The sequence below is a fragment of the Heloderma suspectum genome, chromosome 6 (genome assembly GCF_057233095.1).
Source record: "Heloderma suspectum isolate Gila_16-S chromosome 6, 16-S_ref, whole genome shotgun sequence".
Classification (NCBI taxonomy): domain Eukaryota; kingdom Metazoa; phylum Chordata; class Lepidosauria; order Squamata; family Helodermatidae; genus Heloderma; species Heloderma suspectum.
In genome coordinates this window covers 51397237-51415041 of record NC_139463.1, presented here as the reverse complement: position 1 = coordinate 51415041, position 17805 = coordinate 51397237, and the positions used below count along the sequence as shown (strand labels likewise).

Below are 17805 nucleotides of genomic sequence, written 5' to 3'. Positions count from 1 at the left end.
GCACAGGTGCACCTTGGCTCGCAGTTCCTCTTCTGGGAAACACGAGTCCCACTTTTAAGAGTGTTAGCCCCTGCACCCCATTCCTGACAGGGGAGAACCTGCAGGGGCCTCATCGCTTACTCAGACTTCGGTTTCCTGGAAGGAGGGTGCTGGAGACTTGTGTTTCTTTTACAAAGGTTTATTTACACTGTGCTCAAGATGAAGGCTCAAAACAATACAGTTCCAATTATTCCCTCCTTCCCTCAGCTGCCCAGGGATCTTCTGCAAGACAAAAGCCACTCTCACCTTTTGCCTTAGATTCACCCTTCCCCCAGGTTCACTTCCTACCCCCCTCAGGCCTTTTAGAAAAAAGGTTGCTAGTTCAAGAGTTACAGGGTTGGGAAAATCCTCAAACTCTTTGTATGCAGCAGCACTGAATGGTAAGGTATCTCTGGATGTCATTTAGACTGACCCCATGCACGTAACAATATTTAGGCCATCCTGTGCTCCTCCAGCTGGACAAACATCTCTAAATCTTATGCATGCTGTCTGAAAGTGTCATTTGTAATTTTTTAAAAAATGTCTTGCCTCAGAGTACTTTTAAAATTGTTGGACTGCTTTTTCTGTGTTTTGGGGGCTGCTTTTGCAGAGACACAAGGAAGAAAGTTATCCTTTTCAAAATGGCAGCTGCAGATGCCTCTAGTCTTTTGTGGAGTAGAGGCTACCTCCTCCAAATCACTGCCAAGTTGTCTTTACTTGCTTACCAAGGTTTTGATCAACTCTGATTGCCTTGCCATCTCTATGGCTTTGTGAAGGGTTAAGTCCTTTATTAGCTGCATTCTTTTAGAAAGACCTTTGTCTAAAATTCCAATCCTGATGTGCTCCTCCTTTTTATCAGCAAACTCACAGTGTTCATCCTGTTCATGTAAGGGCACAGCCATTTCTCCAGGCTTCCCAGCTCTTTGACGGAAGCAGACCCTCGCGTTCGTCTTTGGGATGAAAAGGGCACCTAACTTGGCCAGAGCACTCCCATAGCTGTGCTGATGGCCCTCCTCAGAAGGGATTTATAGACTGCTGGCTTCTTTCCCTATAGCAGAAAGGTGTGAACTTACACCATTCTTCCCTCTCTTGGCGCTCTAAACCAAGCAAATCTTTCTTTCTACTCAGGCCATGCTGCAGAAGTATTAAAGTTGATAGTTCATGATGTCAAAAATGATGCCGTTGTGTTTGTCAAGAATTTGCATCAGGCTGAGGTGTGGAGGCCAGAGGCCCATGGGCGGGCGGAGCAGTGGCAGACGCGCTTCATTAAGAGCTTAGCTGGTGAGCGAGTGCATGTTGGGTGAAGCCACACCCGCAGAGTCCCATCAGGAAATGGGTCCAGGAACCCGCAGCACAGCACGTTCGGTTCAGAAGACCCTATCGGCACCATGGAGAGCTCCCAGGGAGGTTCTGTGGCCTGCTCCTTTCCCTGTGTTGTAAGCTATGGAGGGATGTTGCCTCAACAGGAAGCTGGGGCCCTGTGATTTCTGTTTGGCATTAGGCCCCATCTCCCTGGAGGAGCTGGAGGAGTTCTTTAAAGAGCCCTCGGCTGATAATCTATCCACTGGCCTCTGCAAAGTTGTGGGGATGGAGATGCTGCTGGAAGGTGAGTCTGGTGGTAGGACCACATAGAATAGTCATAGAATAGTAGGGTTGGAGGGGGCCTACAAGGCCATCGAGTCCAGCCCCCTGCTCAGTGCAGGAATCCAAGTCAGAGCATCCCGGACAGATGGCTGTCCAGCCTCGTCTGGAATGCCCCCAGTGTGGGAGAGCCCACCGCCTCCCTAGGGAATGGGTTCCATCATCGTATTGCTCTAACAGTCAGGATGTTTTTCCTGATGTTCAGCCGGAATCTGGCTTCCTGTCACTTGAGCCCATTCTTCCGTGTCCTGCACTCCGGGAGGATCGAGAGCATCTTCTGGTTGAAAGTAGAACTGGCTGCAGACAAGGTCCACACTGGTCCACCCAGGTGCTAAAGGTCCCCTGTGTAGATCGGCCTGTAATTAGCCTGCATCCAGTTCTCCCTTGGGGCATTGCAGGGCCCTACGGTTGGAGGCCATGACAATTTCTGGGTTTAAAACATGACTCATGACACCACAGCTGTCAGGAAGCAAGATAAGAAGTTAGCGTTCTTTCCTTGGGTGAAAGCTACTCTATTCCATGAGGATTATCCTGTAAGCTGCCTCTGACTTTTGTCCTGTATCTTTAATAACTTATGAAGCCACTGGGAGTTACACTCAAGGTCTGGAGTATGGTGTCAGTAATATGCCGGTGAACCCCCAGCTCTACTTTTATATAGTGCTGGGGTGGGTGCCCTGAACAATGGACTGGAACAGAATAAATTGAATCTTCACAAGAATGAAGGCAAGGTATGGCCAGTGGTGCATTTTATGCACCTGATACACCAACTAAAAGAGACCTGTGAAGCATCCATGTTTCATGGTCACTGGACTGCAGAACTTTCTCTAGGCTTTGTACAATGTCAATTAAAAACATAAGTACAGCAAGAGCACAATAAAAACAGTAACATAAACACAGGATAAAACATAATGTAGATACAAACACTAAAACCACTATCAGGCACAAGACTTAAAAGCCTTACCGCAGGGACTAAAATAGACTATCATAAACAGTAAAAAAAAAAATTACTTCTAAAGCCTAGGAGAAAAGTTTAGGCTGGCACCAAAAAAGCCTTGGCCCCAGGTGAGTTTTCCTCAGGACAGCCTTCCAACGCTGTTGGGCTCTCACAGACAAGCCATCTTTCTTGCTGCCATCTCGAAGCTTCAGAATGAGGGGGTGCTTGAAGAAGGGCTTCTATGAATCCTGTACTTAAGGCACAAGTAGGTACATATAGCAGGAGGTGTTCCATCAGGTACCAAAGTCCCAAGCTGTATAGAGCTTTTATAGGTCACTTTGATTTGGGCCTGGGAACAAACTGGAAACCAGTGCAAGCAAGAGAGGCCTGCTGTGATATAGTCATAATGCCTGGTTCTGGTTAGAACCCTCACGGCCTTTTTGCACTAGCTGAAGTTCACAGACCTTCTTCAAAGGCAGCCCCATGATAAACACACTACAGTGAACCAACACTGATCTCTTTCTTCCCCCTTGCAGGGCGTGAAGTGGTTGGCTCCACACTTCCCGGCTACCCTCCACACATCCCAGCTAATAGCCAGGGTAGCTACACCTCTTCTGCAATTGCCGGAATGGTGGCAGGTAAGGAGCTCCTGGGAAAGAGCTGCAGAAGAGCAGAGTGGCTGTGATAAGAGCAGGATTTGGGGCACAGGTTTCCTGGGGTGTAAAGAAAGCCAGAAAGAGTGAAATGGAGGAGGAGGATGTCCCTATAACAGTGGTCATGGGTAGGGGGAAGTGTGGTGTGATGCAGCAGGGATGTCATCAGAGTGGTGGGAAACCTAAATGGCTACCTGCCATCTCACATCCCTTCCTCATCCCATAGGTCCCTGCTGCCCTGGCTACTGCGCTCTCTGGCCTGGTTGGTGAACACCAGGTCAGTCCGTAATAAGACTTCACTCATCCATGATTTGATTATGGATTAGAGAGCCGACCTGGTGTGTATTACGGAAACCTGGGTGGGAGCTGGGTGGTATAGATCTGACCCAGGTTTGGCCACCTGGTACTCTGTGCAGCACCAGCCAAAGCTGGGGAAGTCACTGTGATCCATAAAAGCTCAATCTTTCTCACCAGGGAACCCCTCCACTCTGGGACAGGTTATGAAGGCCTGTACCTTGTGTTAAGCCAAACAGACAGATTGGGGATGCTGCTGATATACCACCCACCCTGCTACCCACTAGCCTCCCTGACTGAGCTGGTCTCAGATCTGGCTTTCGAGAACCCTAGGACTTTTGTCCTTGATGTTGATCCCAGGGTGTAGTCTGAAGGCACATGAGGCAACCCCCTTGCTGAAGCTAAGCAGGTTTGGGTCTGGTCAGTGCTTGGAGGGGAGACTACCTGGGAACCATGTGTAGCCACCTTGAGTTCCATGATGGAAGAAAGGTGGGATATAAGCAAACAAACATCTTGGGTCTTCATGGCCTCCATGACAACTACCCTACCATGCGGTCTCAGTTTGTCATCGGCCCAATGCATAGGGCAGGGCATACCCTTGATTTAGTCTTTGCCTTAAGGTATGAGGGGCCTAGTTTGCATGTTGTTGTTGTTGCTTCTATACAAACCAGTAACCGAAGCTCTCTGGGCAGTTCACAACAATTCACAAAATCACAAACCACAGATACAAGATAATAAACCACTGCATGAAATGTCAATATACAAATGTTAAAACAATTTAACAGCAAAAACCATTTCAATAAATGCTAGACCTGTTAAAGAGAGCTGACACACATGCCTCACCACGCGCCTGGGAGTAGAGGGCAGGCTTGACCTGGCGCCAGAAAAGCGGCGGTGTTGGTGCTGGGTGGCCTTGGTGGGGAGACCACACTGGGGCCACGGCCAGGCCACTCCCTGACTAGGTTTGCTCCTGTGGCGCCAGCCCCTCTGTGCACACGTGGGGGACCTGTGAAGATGGCCCACCCTCAGAGACTCGCAGAATCTGATGGAGTCCTGAACGTGCTGGGGGGATTTTCCAGTTGCCGGAGTGGGTGATTCTGCTGAGGCCCTCATTGGTCTGCAGAATGGCAAGGAGTGAAGGGCCACCCATACAATCACCCCTGCACACCCCTCCGGCCCTGTGGAGCTGGATGGCTCCCTCATTTACTGGGGAGCTTCAGACAGTGAAACAGGCTGGAAGATGACTGAGGTGCAAGTGGCTCAAGACTCATCTTGAGGGTGACTGGACATGTGTGAGAGCACATTACCCGCGTGTGGCAGGTATGGTAGTGGAGGCGGCAAAGAAGGTTTAGTTGTCGCCTCCATTGCATCCTCAAGTGGTCACCTCGCTGAGCGCTTTTGAGTGGTCTGGGGGTACCCCTGTGAATCCAGTACTGGAGCCCTTGAGACTCACTGTGATGACTTCACCAAACATGTCAAGGACAAATCACTCGCCTTCATGCTGACCTTTATGCCCCTACAGAGACAGTGTATGCTGAGGTTTGTCTTGTCCTGGTTTGTGGGAGCAGTTTCAGTTTTTGAAACCTGTGAATGTAGGCAAGACACTGTGTGGCCCACAACATGCTCTCTTGAACCTTGCCCTTCATGGCTACTTCAGGCTAGCCACAGCAGACTGACCAGATGGCTCAGGTGGGTGCATCACTGCAAGTTGGTGTGATCCCTGCTACCTGGAAGGAGGTAGTGGTGTGACCACTCCTGAAAAACCCTTCCCTGGACCCAGAGATTCATTCCAACTATTGTCCAGTCACAAACACCCTTTGGGGCGGGGGAGGGGGGTGCTTAAGAGAATGGTGGCATCTCAGCGGCAGGTGCTCATGGATGAAACTGATTATCTGGATCCATTCCAGTCTGGATTTTGGGACTGAATTGGCCTTGGGTGCCCTGATGGATGGCCTTCTTTGGGAGAGGGACAGGAGGAGTAGGACCCTCTTACTTCTTGATCTCTCAGTGGCTTTTGATCATGGTATCCTCCTGAACGGTCTCTAGGAGTTGGGAGCACTGTTTTACAGTGGTTGAACTCTTATTTGCAGGATCAGTTACAGAAAATAACATTGGGTGGCTGCGCCTTGGCCATTCCCTGGCAGCTGAGCAGTACCACAGGGTACTGTTTTGTCCTCAATGTTGTTTAACATCTGTATGAAGCTGTTGTAAGAAGCCATTAGGAGATTTGGGGCAAATTATCACTGATGACACCCAGTTCTATTTCTGTGACTTCTGAATCAGGAGAGATCGTCCATGTTTTGAATAGGTTTCTGAATGCAGTAACGGGCTTGATGAAGGCTAAGAGATTAAAGCAGAATCCTGATAAGACAAAGACCTTACGGGTGGATGGTTCTGAGGTTTGGGAATTGGGTTATTCACCTGTTCTGAATGGGGTTGAACAGGCACATAGCTCCAAGATCCGTCCTTGTCAGTGAAGGCCGAGGGGACCTCAGTGGACCAGAGGACCCATTTGGTGCACCAGCTACACCTGCTTAGCCACTGCAATCCAGGCACTGGTGGCTCACGATTAGGGCTGGGGAGGGGCCATGGCTCAGTGGCGGAGCCCCTGCTCGGCATGCAGGAGGCCCCAAGCCCGGTCTTGGGCAGCATCTCCAGGTGGGGCTGGGAATACTCCTGCCTGAAACCCTGGAGAGCCACAGCTGCCAGTCAGTGTCAACAGTACTGGGCTAGACGGACCAACAGTCCAACTCAGTGCAAGGCAGCTTCCCAGGTTCCCACCTTCCCATGACTACTGCAGTGCGCTCTGTATTGGGCTGCCCTTGCCCTGGTCTGGAGGCTGCAGCTAGTGCAAAACGGAGCAGCACCTGTGCGAAAAGAACTGTGCTAGCTGCCTGTTAGCTACTGAGCCACTTCAAGGTTTTGTTGTTGGCATAAAAAGCGCTAAACAACTCAAGACCCTGATACTTACTTGGCTGCCTTCCCCCATATACACCCAGTTTACCCCTAAGAATTTCCAAGGAGGCCTTATTGGTCATTCCATGACAAATAGTGTTGCCAGTCAATAGCATGCAAGCAGGCCTTCTCCATGGTGGCACCCACACTCTGGAATACATACTCCCGTGCTGTTTGAGAGGCAGAAAATGTGCCAAGTTTTAAACTCCCCTTGAAGACATTTGTTTACATAGGCTTTCCCTAACTTGGAATGGATTATGACACTGCTCCATTTTATCATTGCATAGTTTCAATGCATTTACTGGTTTTATTGTTCTTTCACTGTTTTTCTATTGGATTTATACTGACATTTATATTCATTCATTCATTCATTCACGATACTTCTCTAGAACTTAATATAATAAAGTCCCTAAGCAGTTCAGAAATAAATATTAAAATCAAATGTATAACACATGATTAAAAGCAATTCAAATTATGGAGCAGCATGAGTAATTACAATTAATTGCAAGCCAGGGAAAGCCTGAGTGAACAAGTGTGCTATCAGGAGGCATTTGAAACATGCCCTTCATGGATCACTGCCTTGTTGTGGCGAAGGGGCTTGCATAACTCAGTGAAGCCATAAGCTATGCCGTGCAGGGCCACCCAAGACGGACAGGTCATGGTGGAGAGTTCTGACAAAATGTGGTCCACTGGAAAAGGAAATGGCAACCCCCTCCAGTATTCTTGCCAAGAAAACCCCATGGAACGTATCACAAGGCTAAAAGAGACGACGCCGGAAGATGAGCCCCTCAGGTCGGAAGGTGTCCAATATACTACTGGGGAAGAGCAGAGGGAATTTCCAAGTAGCGCCAGAAAGAGGGAAGCGGCTGGGCCAAAGCCGAAAGGACACTCAGCTGTGGATGTGTCTGGTGGTGAAAAGAAAGTCCGATGCTGTTAAGAACAATATTGTTTAGGAACCTGGAATGTCAGATCAATGAATCAAGGTAAGCTGGAGGTGGTCATATATGAGATGGCAAGATTGAACATCGACATCTTGGGCATCAGCGAACTAAAATGGACAAGCATGGGTGAATTTAATTCAGGTGACCATTATATCTACTACTGTGGGCAAGAATCCCTTAGAAGAAATGGAGTAGCCCTCATAGTCAACAAAAGGGTGGGAAAAGCAGTACTGGGGTACAATCTTAAAAACGATAGAATGATCTCAGTATGAATCCAAGGCAAACCATTCATCATCACTGTAATTCAAGTCTATGCCCCAACCACTGAGGCCGAAGAAGCTGAGGTTGATCGGTTCTATGAAGACCTACAACACCTTCTAGAACTAACACCAAAAAAAGATGTCCTCTTCATCCTACGGGATTGGAATGCTAAAGTAGGAAGTCCAGAAATCACTGGGATAACAGGCAAGCATGGCATTGGTGTACAAAAGGAAGCAGGACAAAGGCTAATCGAGTTTTGCCAAGAGAACACGCTGATCATAGCAAACACTCTTTTCCGACAGCACAAGAGGCGACTCTACACATGGACATCACCAGATGGTCAATATCGAAATCAGATTGATTATGTCCTTTACAGCCAAAGATGGAGAAGCTCTATGCACTCAGTTAAAACAAGACCTGGAGCTGACTGTGGCTCAGCTCATGAGCTTTTTATCGCAAAATTTCGGCTTAAATTGAAGAACGTAGGGAAAACCACTAAACCGTTCAGGTATGACCTAAATCATATCCCTTATACAGTGGAAGTGATGAATAGATTTAAGAGATTAGACCTGATAGACAGAGTGCCTGAGGAACTATGGACGGAGGTCCGTAACATTGTTCAGGAGGCAGCAACGAAATCCATCCCAAAGACAAAGAAATGCAAGAAAGCCAAGTGGCTGTCTGATGAGGCTTTACAAGTCGCTGAGGAAAGAAGGGAAGCGAAAAGCAAGGGAGAATGGGGAAGATATATCCAACTGAATGCAGAGTTCCAGAGAATAGCAAGGAGAGACAAGGCGGCCTTCTTAAATGAACAATGCAAAGAAATCGAAGAAAACAATAGAATGGGAAAGACTAGAGATCTCTTCAAGAAAATCAGAGATCTCAAGGGAACGTTTTGTGCAAAGACGGGCATGATAAAGGACAAAGAAGGCAGGGACCTAACAGAAGCAGATGAGATTGAGAAGAGGTGGAAAGAATACACAGAAGAACTATACAGGAAAGATCTGAATGTCCCTGATAGCCATGACAGTGCGCTCAGTGAACTTGAGCCGGATATCCTCGAGAGTGAAGTCAAGTGGGCCTTAGGAAGCATTACTAACAACAAAGCTAGCGGAGATGACAGTATTCCAGCTGAGCTATTTAAGATCCTAAAAGATGATGCTGTTAAAGTGCTGCACTCAATATGCCAACAAATTTGGAACACTCAACAGTGGCCACAAGACTGGAAAAGGTCAGTTTACATTCCAATTCCAAAGAAGGGCAATGCCAAAGAGTGTTCAAACTACTGCACAATTGCGCTCATTTCACATGCCAGCAAGGTGATGCTCAAAATCCTACAAGCTAGGCTTCAGCAGTATGCGAACCGAGAACTCTCAGAAATACAAGCTGGGTTTCGAAGAGGCAGAGGAACTAGAGATCAAATTGCCAACATTCGCTGGATCATGGAGAAAGCAAGAGAATTCCAGAAAAACGTCTATTTCTGCTTCATTGACTACGCTAAAGCCTTTGATTGTGTGGATCACAACAAACTCTGGCAAATTCTTAAAGACATGGGAGTACCAGACCACCTTACCTGTCTCCTGAGAAACCTGTATGAGGGTCAAGAAGCAACAGTAAGAACCGGACATGGAACAACTGATTGGTTCAGAATTGGGAAAGGAGGACGACAAGGCTGCATATTGTCGCCCTGCTTATTTAACTTATATGCAGAGTACATCGTGAGAAATGCCGGGTTGAATGAATCACAGGTCGGAATTAAGATTGCCGGGAGAATTATCAACAACCTCAGATACGCAGATGATACCACCCTAATGGCAGAAAGCAAAGACGATCTAAAGAGCCTCTTGTTGAGAGTGAAAGTGGAGAGTGCAAAAGCTGGTTTGAAACTCAACATTAAAAAAACTAAGATCGTGGCATCTGGCCTCATCACTTCCTGGCATATAGAAGGGGAAGAAATGGAAGCAGTGACAGATTTTACTTTCTTGGGCTCCAAGATCACTGCAGACGGTGACTGTAGCCATGAAATTAAAAGACGCTTGCTCCTTGGGAGGAAAGCTATGGCAAACCTAGACAGCATAGTAAGAAGCAGAGACATCACCTTGCCGACACAGGTTTGTATAATCAAAGCTATGGTTTTCCCAGTAGCAATGTATGGCTGCGAGAGCTGGACTCTAAGGAAGGCTGAGCGCCGAAGAATCGATGCTTTCAAACTGTGGTGCTGGAGAAGACTCTCACGAGTCCCCTGGACTGCAAGGAGGTTAAATCAGTCAATCCTAAAGGAAATCAACCCTGAGTGCTCATTGGAAGGACAGCTACTGAAGCTGAAGCTCAAATATTTTGGCCACCTAATGCAAAGAGAAAAGTCACTGGAAAAGACCCTGATGCTGGGAAAGACTGAAAGCAAAAGGAGAAGGGGACGGAAGAGGATGAGATGGCTAGATAGCATCACCGATGCAATGAATATGGACTTGAGCACCCTCCGGGAGAGAGCGGAGGACAGGAAGGCCTGGCATGCTATGGTCCATGGGGTCACAAAGAGTCAGACACGACTGAACGACTGAACAGCAGCACATTTTCTGCCTCCCGAACTGCACAGGGAGGGTTTACCAAGGGGTGGGTGCTACTCCTGAGAAGGCTTGCCTTGAACATGGCTCGGTAGGTAATAGGCAGCCAGTGCAGTTCTTTCAAAACAGGTGTTATGTGAGCCTAGTGAGGCGTCCCAGTGAGCACCTGGCTGCTGCATTCTGCATTAGCTAAATGCAGCTTCTGAACCAGCCACACAGAGAGCCCCACATGGAGCTTATTGCAACAGTCTACATAGGGAGGGGCGGACTCACCTCAGCCTGCCCCGTGCCCCACTCCCCAGATTGTCACCGGCCACCTGACTCTGCTTGCCCCACCTGGCAAGCCGCCGGGCAGTTGGCGGGTGCCCAGCAAGCGGTGCACAGCACCCTGCTACTCCACTGAGCCTCCATTTTATGGAAAATGGCAGCTCATCCTTTTCCATGAAGGCCGATTTTACCTAAATAGCAGCCATAAATAGGCCAATTTATGCAACAATACAGGCATAAATGGTCTATTTAGAGCTGAGTCGGCCAAGCATGGGGGTCCCCCGGCTGAGCCAATGAGAAATTGCCGAGACTTATGAGAACATAAGAAGAGCCAGGCTGGATCAGGTCAAGGCTCCATCTGGTCTAGCATTCTGTTCATACAGTTGCCAGCCAGCTGTCAAACAGGAACCTACAAACAGGAAACAAGTGCAACAGCACCCTCCCAACCATGTTCCCCAGCAAACTGCCTCTGATACTGGAGGTAGGATATAGCCATCAGGACTAGCAGCCAATGATAGACTTTTTCTCCAGGAATTTATCTAGCCCCCATCCAAATTGGTTGCCATCACTGCATCCTGTGGTAGCGAATTCCACAGTTTAACTCTGCGCTGTGTGAAGAAGTTCTTCCTTTTATCTGCCCTGAATCTCCCACCACTCAGCTTCATGGGATGACCCCAGGTTCTACTATTATGAGAGAGGGAGAGAAACATCTGCCTATCTACATTCTCCACACCATGGATAATTATGTACACCTCTATCATGTCTCCCCTCACTTGCCTTTTTCCTAAGCTAAACAATCCCAGATACTGTAACCTTCTCTCATGGGGAGATGTTCCAGCCCCTTGACCATTTTAGTTGCCCTTTTCCAGCTCTACAATATCCTTTTTTAGGTGTGATGACAAGAACCGTACAGTAGTCTTAAGTGTGGTCACACAACAGATTTGTATAAAGGCAGTATGATCTTGGAAGTTTTATTCTCAATTCATTTTCTAATTATGCCTAAAGTTTGCCTTTTTTTTTACAGCGGCCACACACTGGTTTGACATCTTCATTGAGCTGTCCACCACAACCCCAAGATCTCTTTCTTGGTTGGTCAGCGGTAGCTCAGATCCAATCAGGTTATACTTGAAGTTGGGATTTTTTGTCCCAACATGCATCACTTTACACTTGCTTATACTGAACCTCATTTGCCATTTGGATGCCCATTCTCCCAGTTTGGAGAGATCCTTTTGGAGCTCCTCACAAACTCTTTTTGTTTAAACCACCCTAAATAATTTGGTGTCATCGGCAAACTTGGCCATCACTGCTCACTCCTAATTCCAGATCATTTATGAACAAGTTGAAAAGCATTGGTCCTAATACAGATCCCTGTGGGACCCCACTATTTACATCCCTCCATTGTGAGAATTTACCATTTATTCCTGCTCTCTGCTTTCTGTTCTTTAACCTGCTATGATCCATAAGAGAACCTCTCTTCTTATTCTATGACTGCGAATTTTGCTGAGGAGTCTTTGGTGAGGGACTTTGTCAAAAGCCTTTGGGAAGTCCAAGTAGACAATGTGTACTGGATCATCCCTGTCTACATGTTTCTTGACACTCTCAAAGAACTCTAAAAGATTAGTAAGACAGGACTTACCTTTGCGGAAGCCATGTTGATTCTTTTTCAGCAGGGCTTGTCCTTCATATATGCTTACTAATTTTATCTTTAATAATGCCTTCAACCAATTTATGTGGAATAGGTGTTAAGCAAATTGGCCTGTAGTTTCCAGGATCCCCCCCCCCCCCAGATTCTTGATCCTGTCTATGGTGTTGGCTATCCCTCCTAGCTTCATGTCATCTGCAGATTTGATAAGCATTCCTCATTCAAGTCACTGTTGAATAGCACAGGGACAGAGTCTTGAGGCATTCTACATGAGACCTCCTTCCAGGAGGGCACCGAAGCATTAATTAGCACTCTCTGAATATGGTTGCTTAACCAGCTGTGGATCCACTAAATTGTAGCATTGTCCAACCCACATTTTACCATATTGTCAACAAGGATATCATGGGAAACTTTCTCAAATGCTTTGCTGAAATCAAGATATAATACATCCACAGCATCCCCATGATCTACCAAACTAGTAACTCCTGTGAAAAAGGTGATGGGATTATTTGGTATGGCTGCCTCCTGTTAGAAAGGCAGCTAGCAGAGAAAAAACAAAATGGCAGAACAGAATGAGCACTCACTGTCCCCACATGCGCACAAAGGCTAAAAAAAGAGAGACTACACCTTCCTTCAGTGAAGGAATGGAAAATAGTTTGCCCACAATATTCGTGCATGTAAGATGCAGGCACAGCGGAGGGTTTCAAAAGGAACGTGTTCAGTCTATTGCTTTGTGCTCTGTAACACCGGCAGGAGCAAGACATCATGTGTGCTGCCAGCAATGGAAGTCAGAGAGATGCAGGTGGGGGGAAGGGGAGAGCAAATCAGCAGGAAATCTGACATGACTCCTTCCTGACAGACCCCTGTTGACTCCAGTGCATTATTTCTAGATGCTCACGGACTGACTGCTCAATAATCTGTTTGAGAATTTTGTCCAGCATGGATGCCAGGCTGATTAGTCTGTGGTTTCCTGGATCTATGCTCTTCCCTTTCTTGAATATTTGGCTGTCTTTAGTCTTCTGGCACCTCACCTGTTCCCCAGGAGTTCTCAAAGTTACCAGGCAGTTAATGATGTCCACAAACTAATTCAGCACCTGGGAATGTAATTCATCTGGCTCTTGAGAGCTGAACTCATGTAAAGTAGCAAAGTGCTCCACTATTCACATCCCTCCATTGGGAGAATTTGCCATTTATTCCTGCTCTCTGCTTTCTGTTCCTGAACCAGTCACTGATCCACAAGAGGGCCTCTCCTCTTATTCCACGACTGCCAAGTCTGCTGAGGAGTCTTTTGGACTTTTGGAAGTCCACTTAAACAATGCCTACCCCTGTCTGAAGCTCTCAAAGAACATCGGGAGCCGACGTTAAGCAAATTGGCTTGTAATTTCCTGGATTCCCTCCCCCCCCCCCCCCCGGATTCCTTTTTAAAAATTGGAGTTACAATGGCCATCTTCCACTGCTCTGGTACAGAGGCTGATCCTAGGGACATGTTGCATATTTTGGTTAGAAAATCAGCAATTTCATATTTGAGTTCTTTAACAAGTCTAGGACGGATACCATCTCAACCTGGTGATTTATTAACTTTCAATTTGTCAATAAGGTAAAGAACTTCCATCTGTTGTCACCACTATCTGCCTCGGTTCCTCAGATTCCCTTTCTGAAAACATCAGTTCAGACACAGGTACCTGTCCTATATCTTCTGCAGTGAAGAAGAATGAGAAGAATTAATTCAACTTCTCTGCAATCTTCTTGTCCTCCTTTAGTACTCCTTTAGCTCCATCATCATCCAACGGTACAACAGCCTCCTAGCAGGTTTCCTGCTGCTGATGTATTTCATAGAATCATAGAATAGTAGGATTGGAAGGGGCCTACAAGGCCATCGAGTCACCACCCCTGCTCAATGCAGGAATCCAAGTCAGAGCATCCCTGACAAATGGCTGTCCAGCCTCGTCTTGAACGCCTCCAGTGTGGGAAAGCCCACCACCTCCCCAGGTAATTGGTTCCATTGTCATATTGATCTGACAGTCAGGAAGTTTTTCCTGATGTTCAGCCGGAATCTGGCTTCCTGTCACTTGAGCACATTATTCCGTGTCCTGCACTCTGGGATGATCAAGAAGAGATCCTGGCCTTCCTGTCTGTGACAACCTTTCAAGTACTTGAAGAGTGCTATCATATCTCCCCTCAGTCTTCTCTTCTCAAGGCTAAACGTGCCCAGTTCTTTCAGTCTCTCTTCATAGGGCTTTGTTTCCAGTCCCCTGATCATCTTTGTTGCCCTCCTCTGAACCCTCTCCAGGTTGTCTGCATCCTTCTTCAAGTGTGGTGCCCAGAACTGGACACAGTACTCCAGATGAGGCCTAACCAGTGCTGAGTAGAGGGGAACTAGTACTTCCCGGGATTTGGAAGCGATGCTTCTATGAATGCAGCCCAAAAGATCATTGGCCTTTTTGGCAGCCACATCACATTGTTGGCTCATATTCAGCTTGTGATCGACAACAATTCCAAGATCCTTCTCACTTGTCGTGTGGTTGAGCCACATATCCCCCATCTTGTCACTGTGCATTTGGTTTCTTTTTCCTAAGTGCAGAACTTGGCATTTATCCCTATTAAATGTCATTCTGTTGTTTTCTGCCCAGCGCTCCAGTCTATCCAGATCACTTTGAATGTTGTTTCTGTCTTCCAAAGTATTAGCTATCCCTCCCAATTTTGTGTCATCTGCAAATTTGATCAGCATTCCCTGCACCTACTCCTCCAAATCATTAATACAAATGTGGAAGAGCACTGGGCCCAGGACTGAGCCCTGCGGTACCCCACTCGTAACCTCTCCCCAGTTGGAGAAGTTCCCATTGAGAAGCACTCTTGGAGTCCAATTCTGTAGCCAACTGTGGATCCACCGGATCGTTGTTTCATCTAGCCCACTTTGAGCTAGTTTGCTCATCAGGATATCATGGGGCACTTTGTCGAAAGCTTTGCTGAAGTCAAGGTATATGATGTCTACAGCGTTCCCACAGTCCACAAGGGAGGTTACTTGATCAAAAAATGAGATCAGATTTGTCTGGCAGGACTTGTTTTTGACAAATCCTTGTTGGCTTCGAGTAATCACAGCATTGTTGTCAAGGTGCTTCCAGATGGATTGCTTTATGATCTGCTCCAGAATTTTCCCAGGGATTGATGTCAGACTGACTGGTCTGTAGACCAGTTTTGCAGCATTTGTCTCCCAACAAATATCGGGGAAATTGAAGTCCCCCATTACTACTACATCATGCTTCCTTAAAACATTGGCTATTTGCTTTTCAAAAGTTTCATCCTTGTCTTCTCCATGATTGGGTGGCTGGTAGTAGATTCCGACCACTAGGTCCCTTTTATTCTTTGCTCCATTTATTTCAACCCAGATGCTCTCGATGGGGCTACCAAGCTCCTCCTCCTGTATTTCTGTGCAGAGATATGTATTTTTCACATACAGTGCAACCCCACCTCCCTTTCTGTTCCTCCTGTTCTTTTTGAACAAGTTATATCCTTCAATTGCTGTATTCCAGTCATGAGAGTCATCCCACCAAGTCTCAATTATACCTATCAAGGCATAATTTCCCTCCTGTATTCAGAGTTCAAGTTCGTTCTGTTTGTTTCCCATACTTTGGGCTTTAGTATATAGACATCGAAGACCATGTGCTTCATAGTCTGGCTTTCTTCCTACATGTGTCTGAAGACTATTATTGGGCGCTATCAGAGCTGCTCTCTCCGTTGCAGTGCATGCGCCTACGTCCATTGTTACCCCCAACATTACATCGCCCTTCCCCGTAGGATTCAGTTTAAAGCCCTCCTGATGAAGTTCTTCATGCTGTGGCCAAACACATTCTTCCCATCCTTTGTGAGGTGCAACCCGTCCCTAGCCAACAGCCCATCTTCCAGGAAGTATAGGCCGTGGTCCCAGAATCCAAATCTCTCTCGTCAGCACCACCTTCATAGCCAGTCATTCACCCGGAGTATTTTTCGTTCCCTTTCTATCCCTCTTCTAACTACTGGAAGGATGGATGAGTAAACTATCTGGGCCCCAAAGTTCTTGAGTTTCCTTCCCAAAGCTTCAAAGTCTGACGTGATCTCTTCATAGCTCCGCTTGGCGGTATCATTTGTTCCCACATGGATGAGAAGAAAGGGATACCTGTCAGTGGGCTTTATGAGTGCAGGCAACCTTTCAGTCACGTCTCTAATCTGTCCTCCCAGGAGACAACATACCTGGCGAGTCCACGGGTCTTCGCGACATATTTAAAGAATTCTGTATTGTTGGCCTTGATATTGTTAGCGGTATGCTCTTCAAAATGCTGTTTTGCATCTCTTATTGTCTCCTTGCATTTCCTTTGTGCAAGCTTTTGTTTTCCTCACTTGGGCAAGACTTCCATTTTCTGAAGGAAGCTCTCTTTTCTCTAATAGCATGCTTGATACTGCTTGTTAACCATGCCAGTGAACTCTTGGACTTGGTGCTACTTTTCCTAACCTGTGGTATACATTTTAGCTGAGCTTCTATTATTGTGGTTTTGAGTAGCCACCAAGGATTTTGAAGGAATTTAACCCTGTCTTGACTCCCCTTTTCAACTTCCTTTTTACCAGTTCCCTCATTTTAGAGAAGTTTCCTCTTTTGAAGTCAAATGTGAGTGTGTTGGACTTCCTGGGCAATTTCCCATTCAAATATATATTAGATCTGATAGCACTGTGGTCACTGTTTCCAACTGGTTCAACAACATTTACATCTAGTATTAGGTCCTGGGCGACACCACTGAGGATTAAATCCAGGGTTGCCTCCCCTCTGGTCGGTTCCATGACCAGCTGTTCTAGGGCACAGTTTAGGGCATGAAGAACTTTAATCTCATTGTCATGACTGGAATATGCATGTATCCAGTCAATGTGGGGGTAATTGAAGTCACCCACTATTACAACACTTCCTTGTTTGGAGGCCTCCCAGATTTCATTTTCCATGTCAAAATCATCCTGAGCATTCTGGTCGGGGGACAATAGCACATTCCTAGCAGTAAATTAGTTTTAGATCCCGGCATTGTCACCCACAGCGCTTCTGGGGAAGAGCCTCGAGCCCCAACCAGACGCCCACAACATCCTTAAGTCTAACTGTGAAGTTATCAGTGCATGGATCACCATGGCTAAGCTATCCCTACCCAGGAACGGGCATAGTTGGCATACCGACTGAAGTTGGTAATGGGCTCTCCAGGCAACCAAGGTCACCTGGGCCTCCATTGACAAAGATGGATGCAGGAGCACCCCCAAACGATGTATCTGCCCCTTCAGAGGGAGGGCAACCCCATCCAGAACAGGCAAACTGCCCAATTCCCAGAACTGGGAACTGCCAACCCATAGGGTCCCTGTCTTCTTGGTAGTTTGGGGGTGCTCTTGGATCCAGAACTGTGACTTCAGGCACAGGTGAACTCAGTGGCACAGAGCACTTCTTATCAGCTTAGGCTGGCATACCAACCACACCCTTCTCTAGACAGAGAGAGCCTAGCTGCAGTTATCCGTGCTCTGATAACTTCTCGTCTGGATTACTGCAATGCGCTATATGTGGGGCTGCCTTTGAAAATGGCCTGGAAACTTCAGCTGGTCCAAAATAGGGCAGCAAGATTGTTAACAAGGACTG

At 47.0% G+C, this 17805-nt stretch overlaps 1 protein-coding gene across 1 annotated transcript in view; it reads left to right on the top strand.

Annotated features, from left to right (window-relative positions):
* Positions 1 to 17805, top strand: part of PAX8 (paired box 8) — an 88993-nt gene that overhangs the window by 58960 nt on the left and 12228 nt on the right. Inside the window, exon 9 of the mRNA XM_084804274.1 lies at positions 3130 to 3231. Within this exon, the coding sequence (XP_084660400.1) occupies positions 3130 to 3231 (102 nt within the window). The remainder of the gene's footprint in view (positions 1 to 3129; positions 3232 to 17805) is intronic.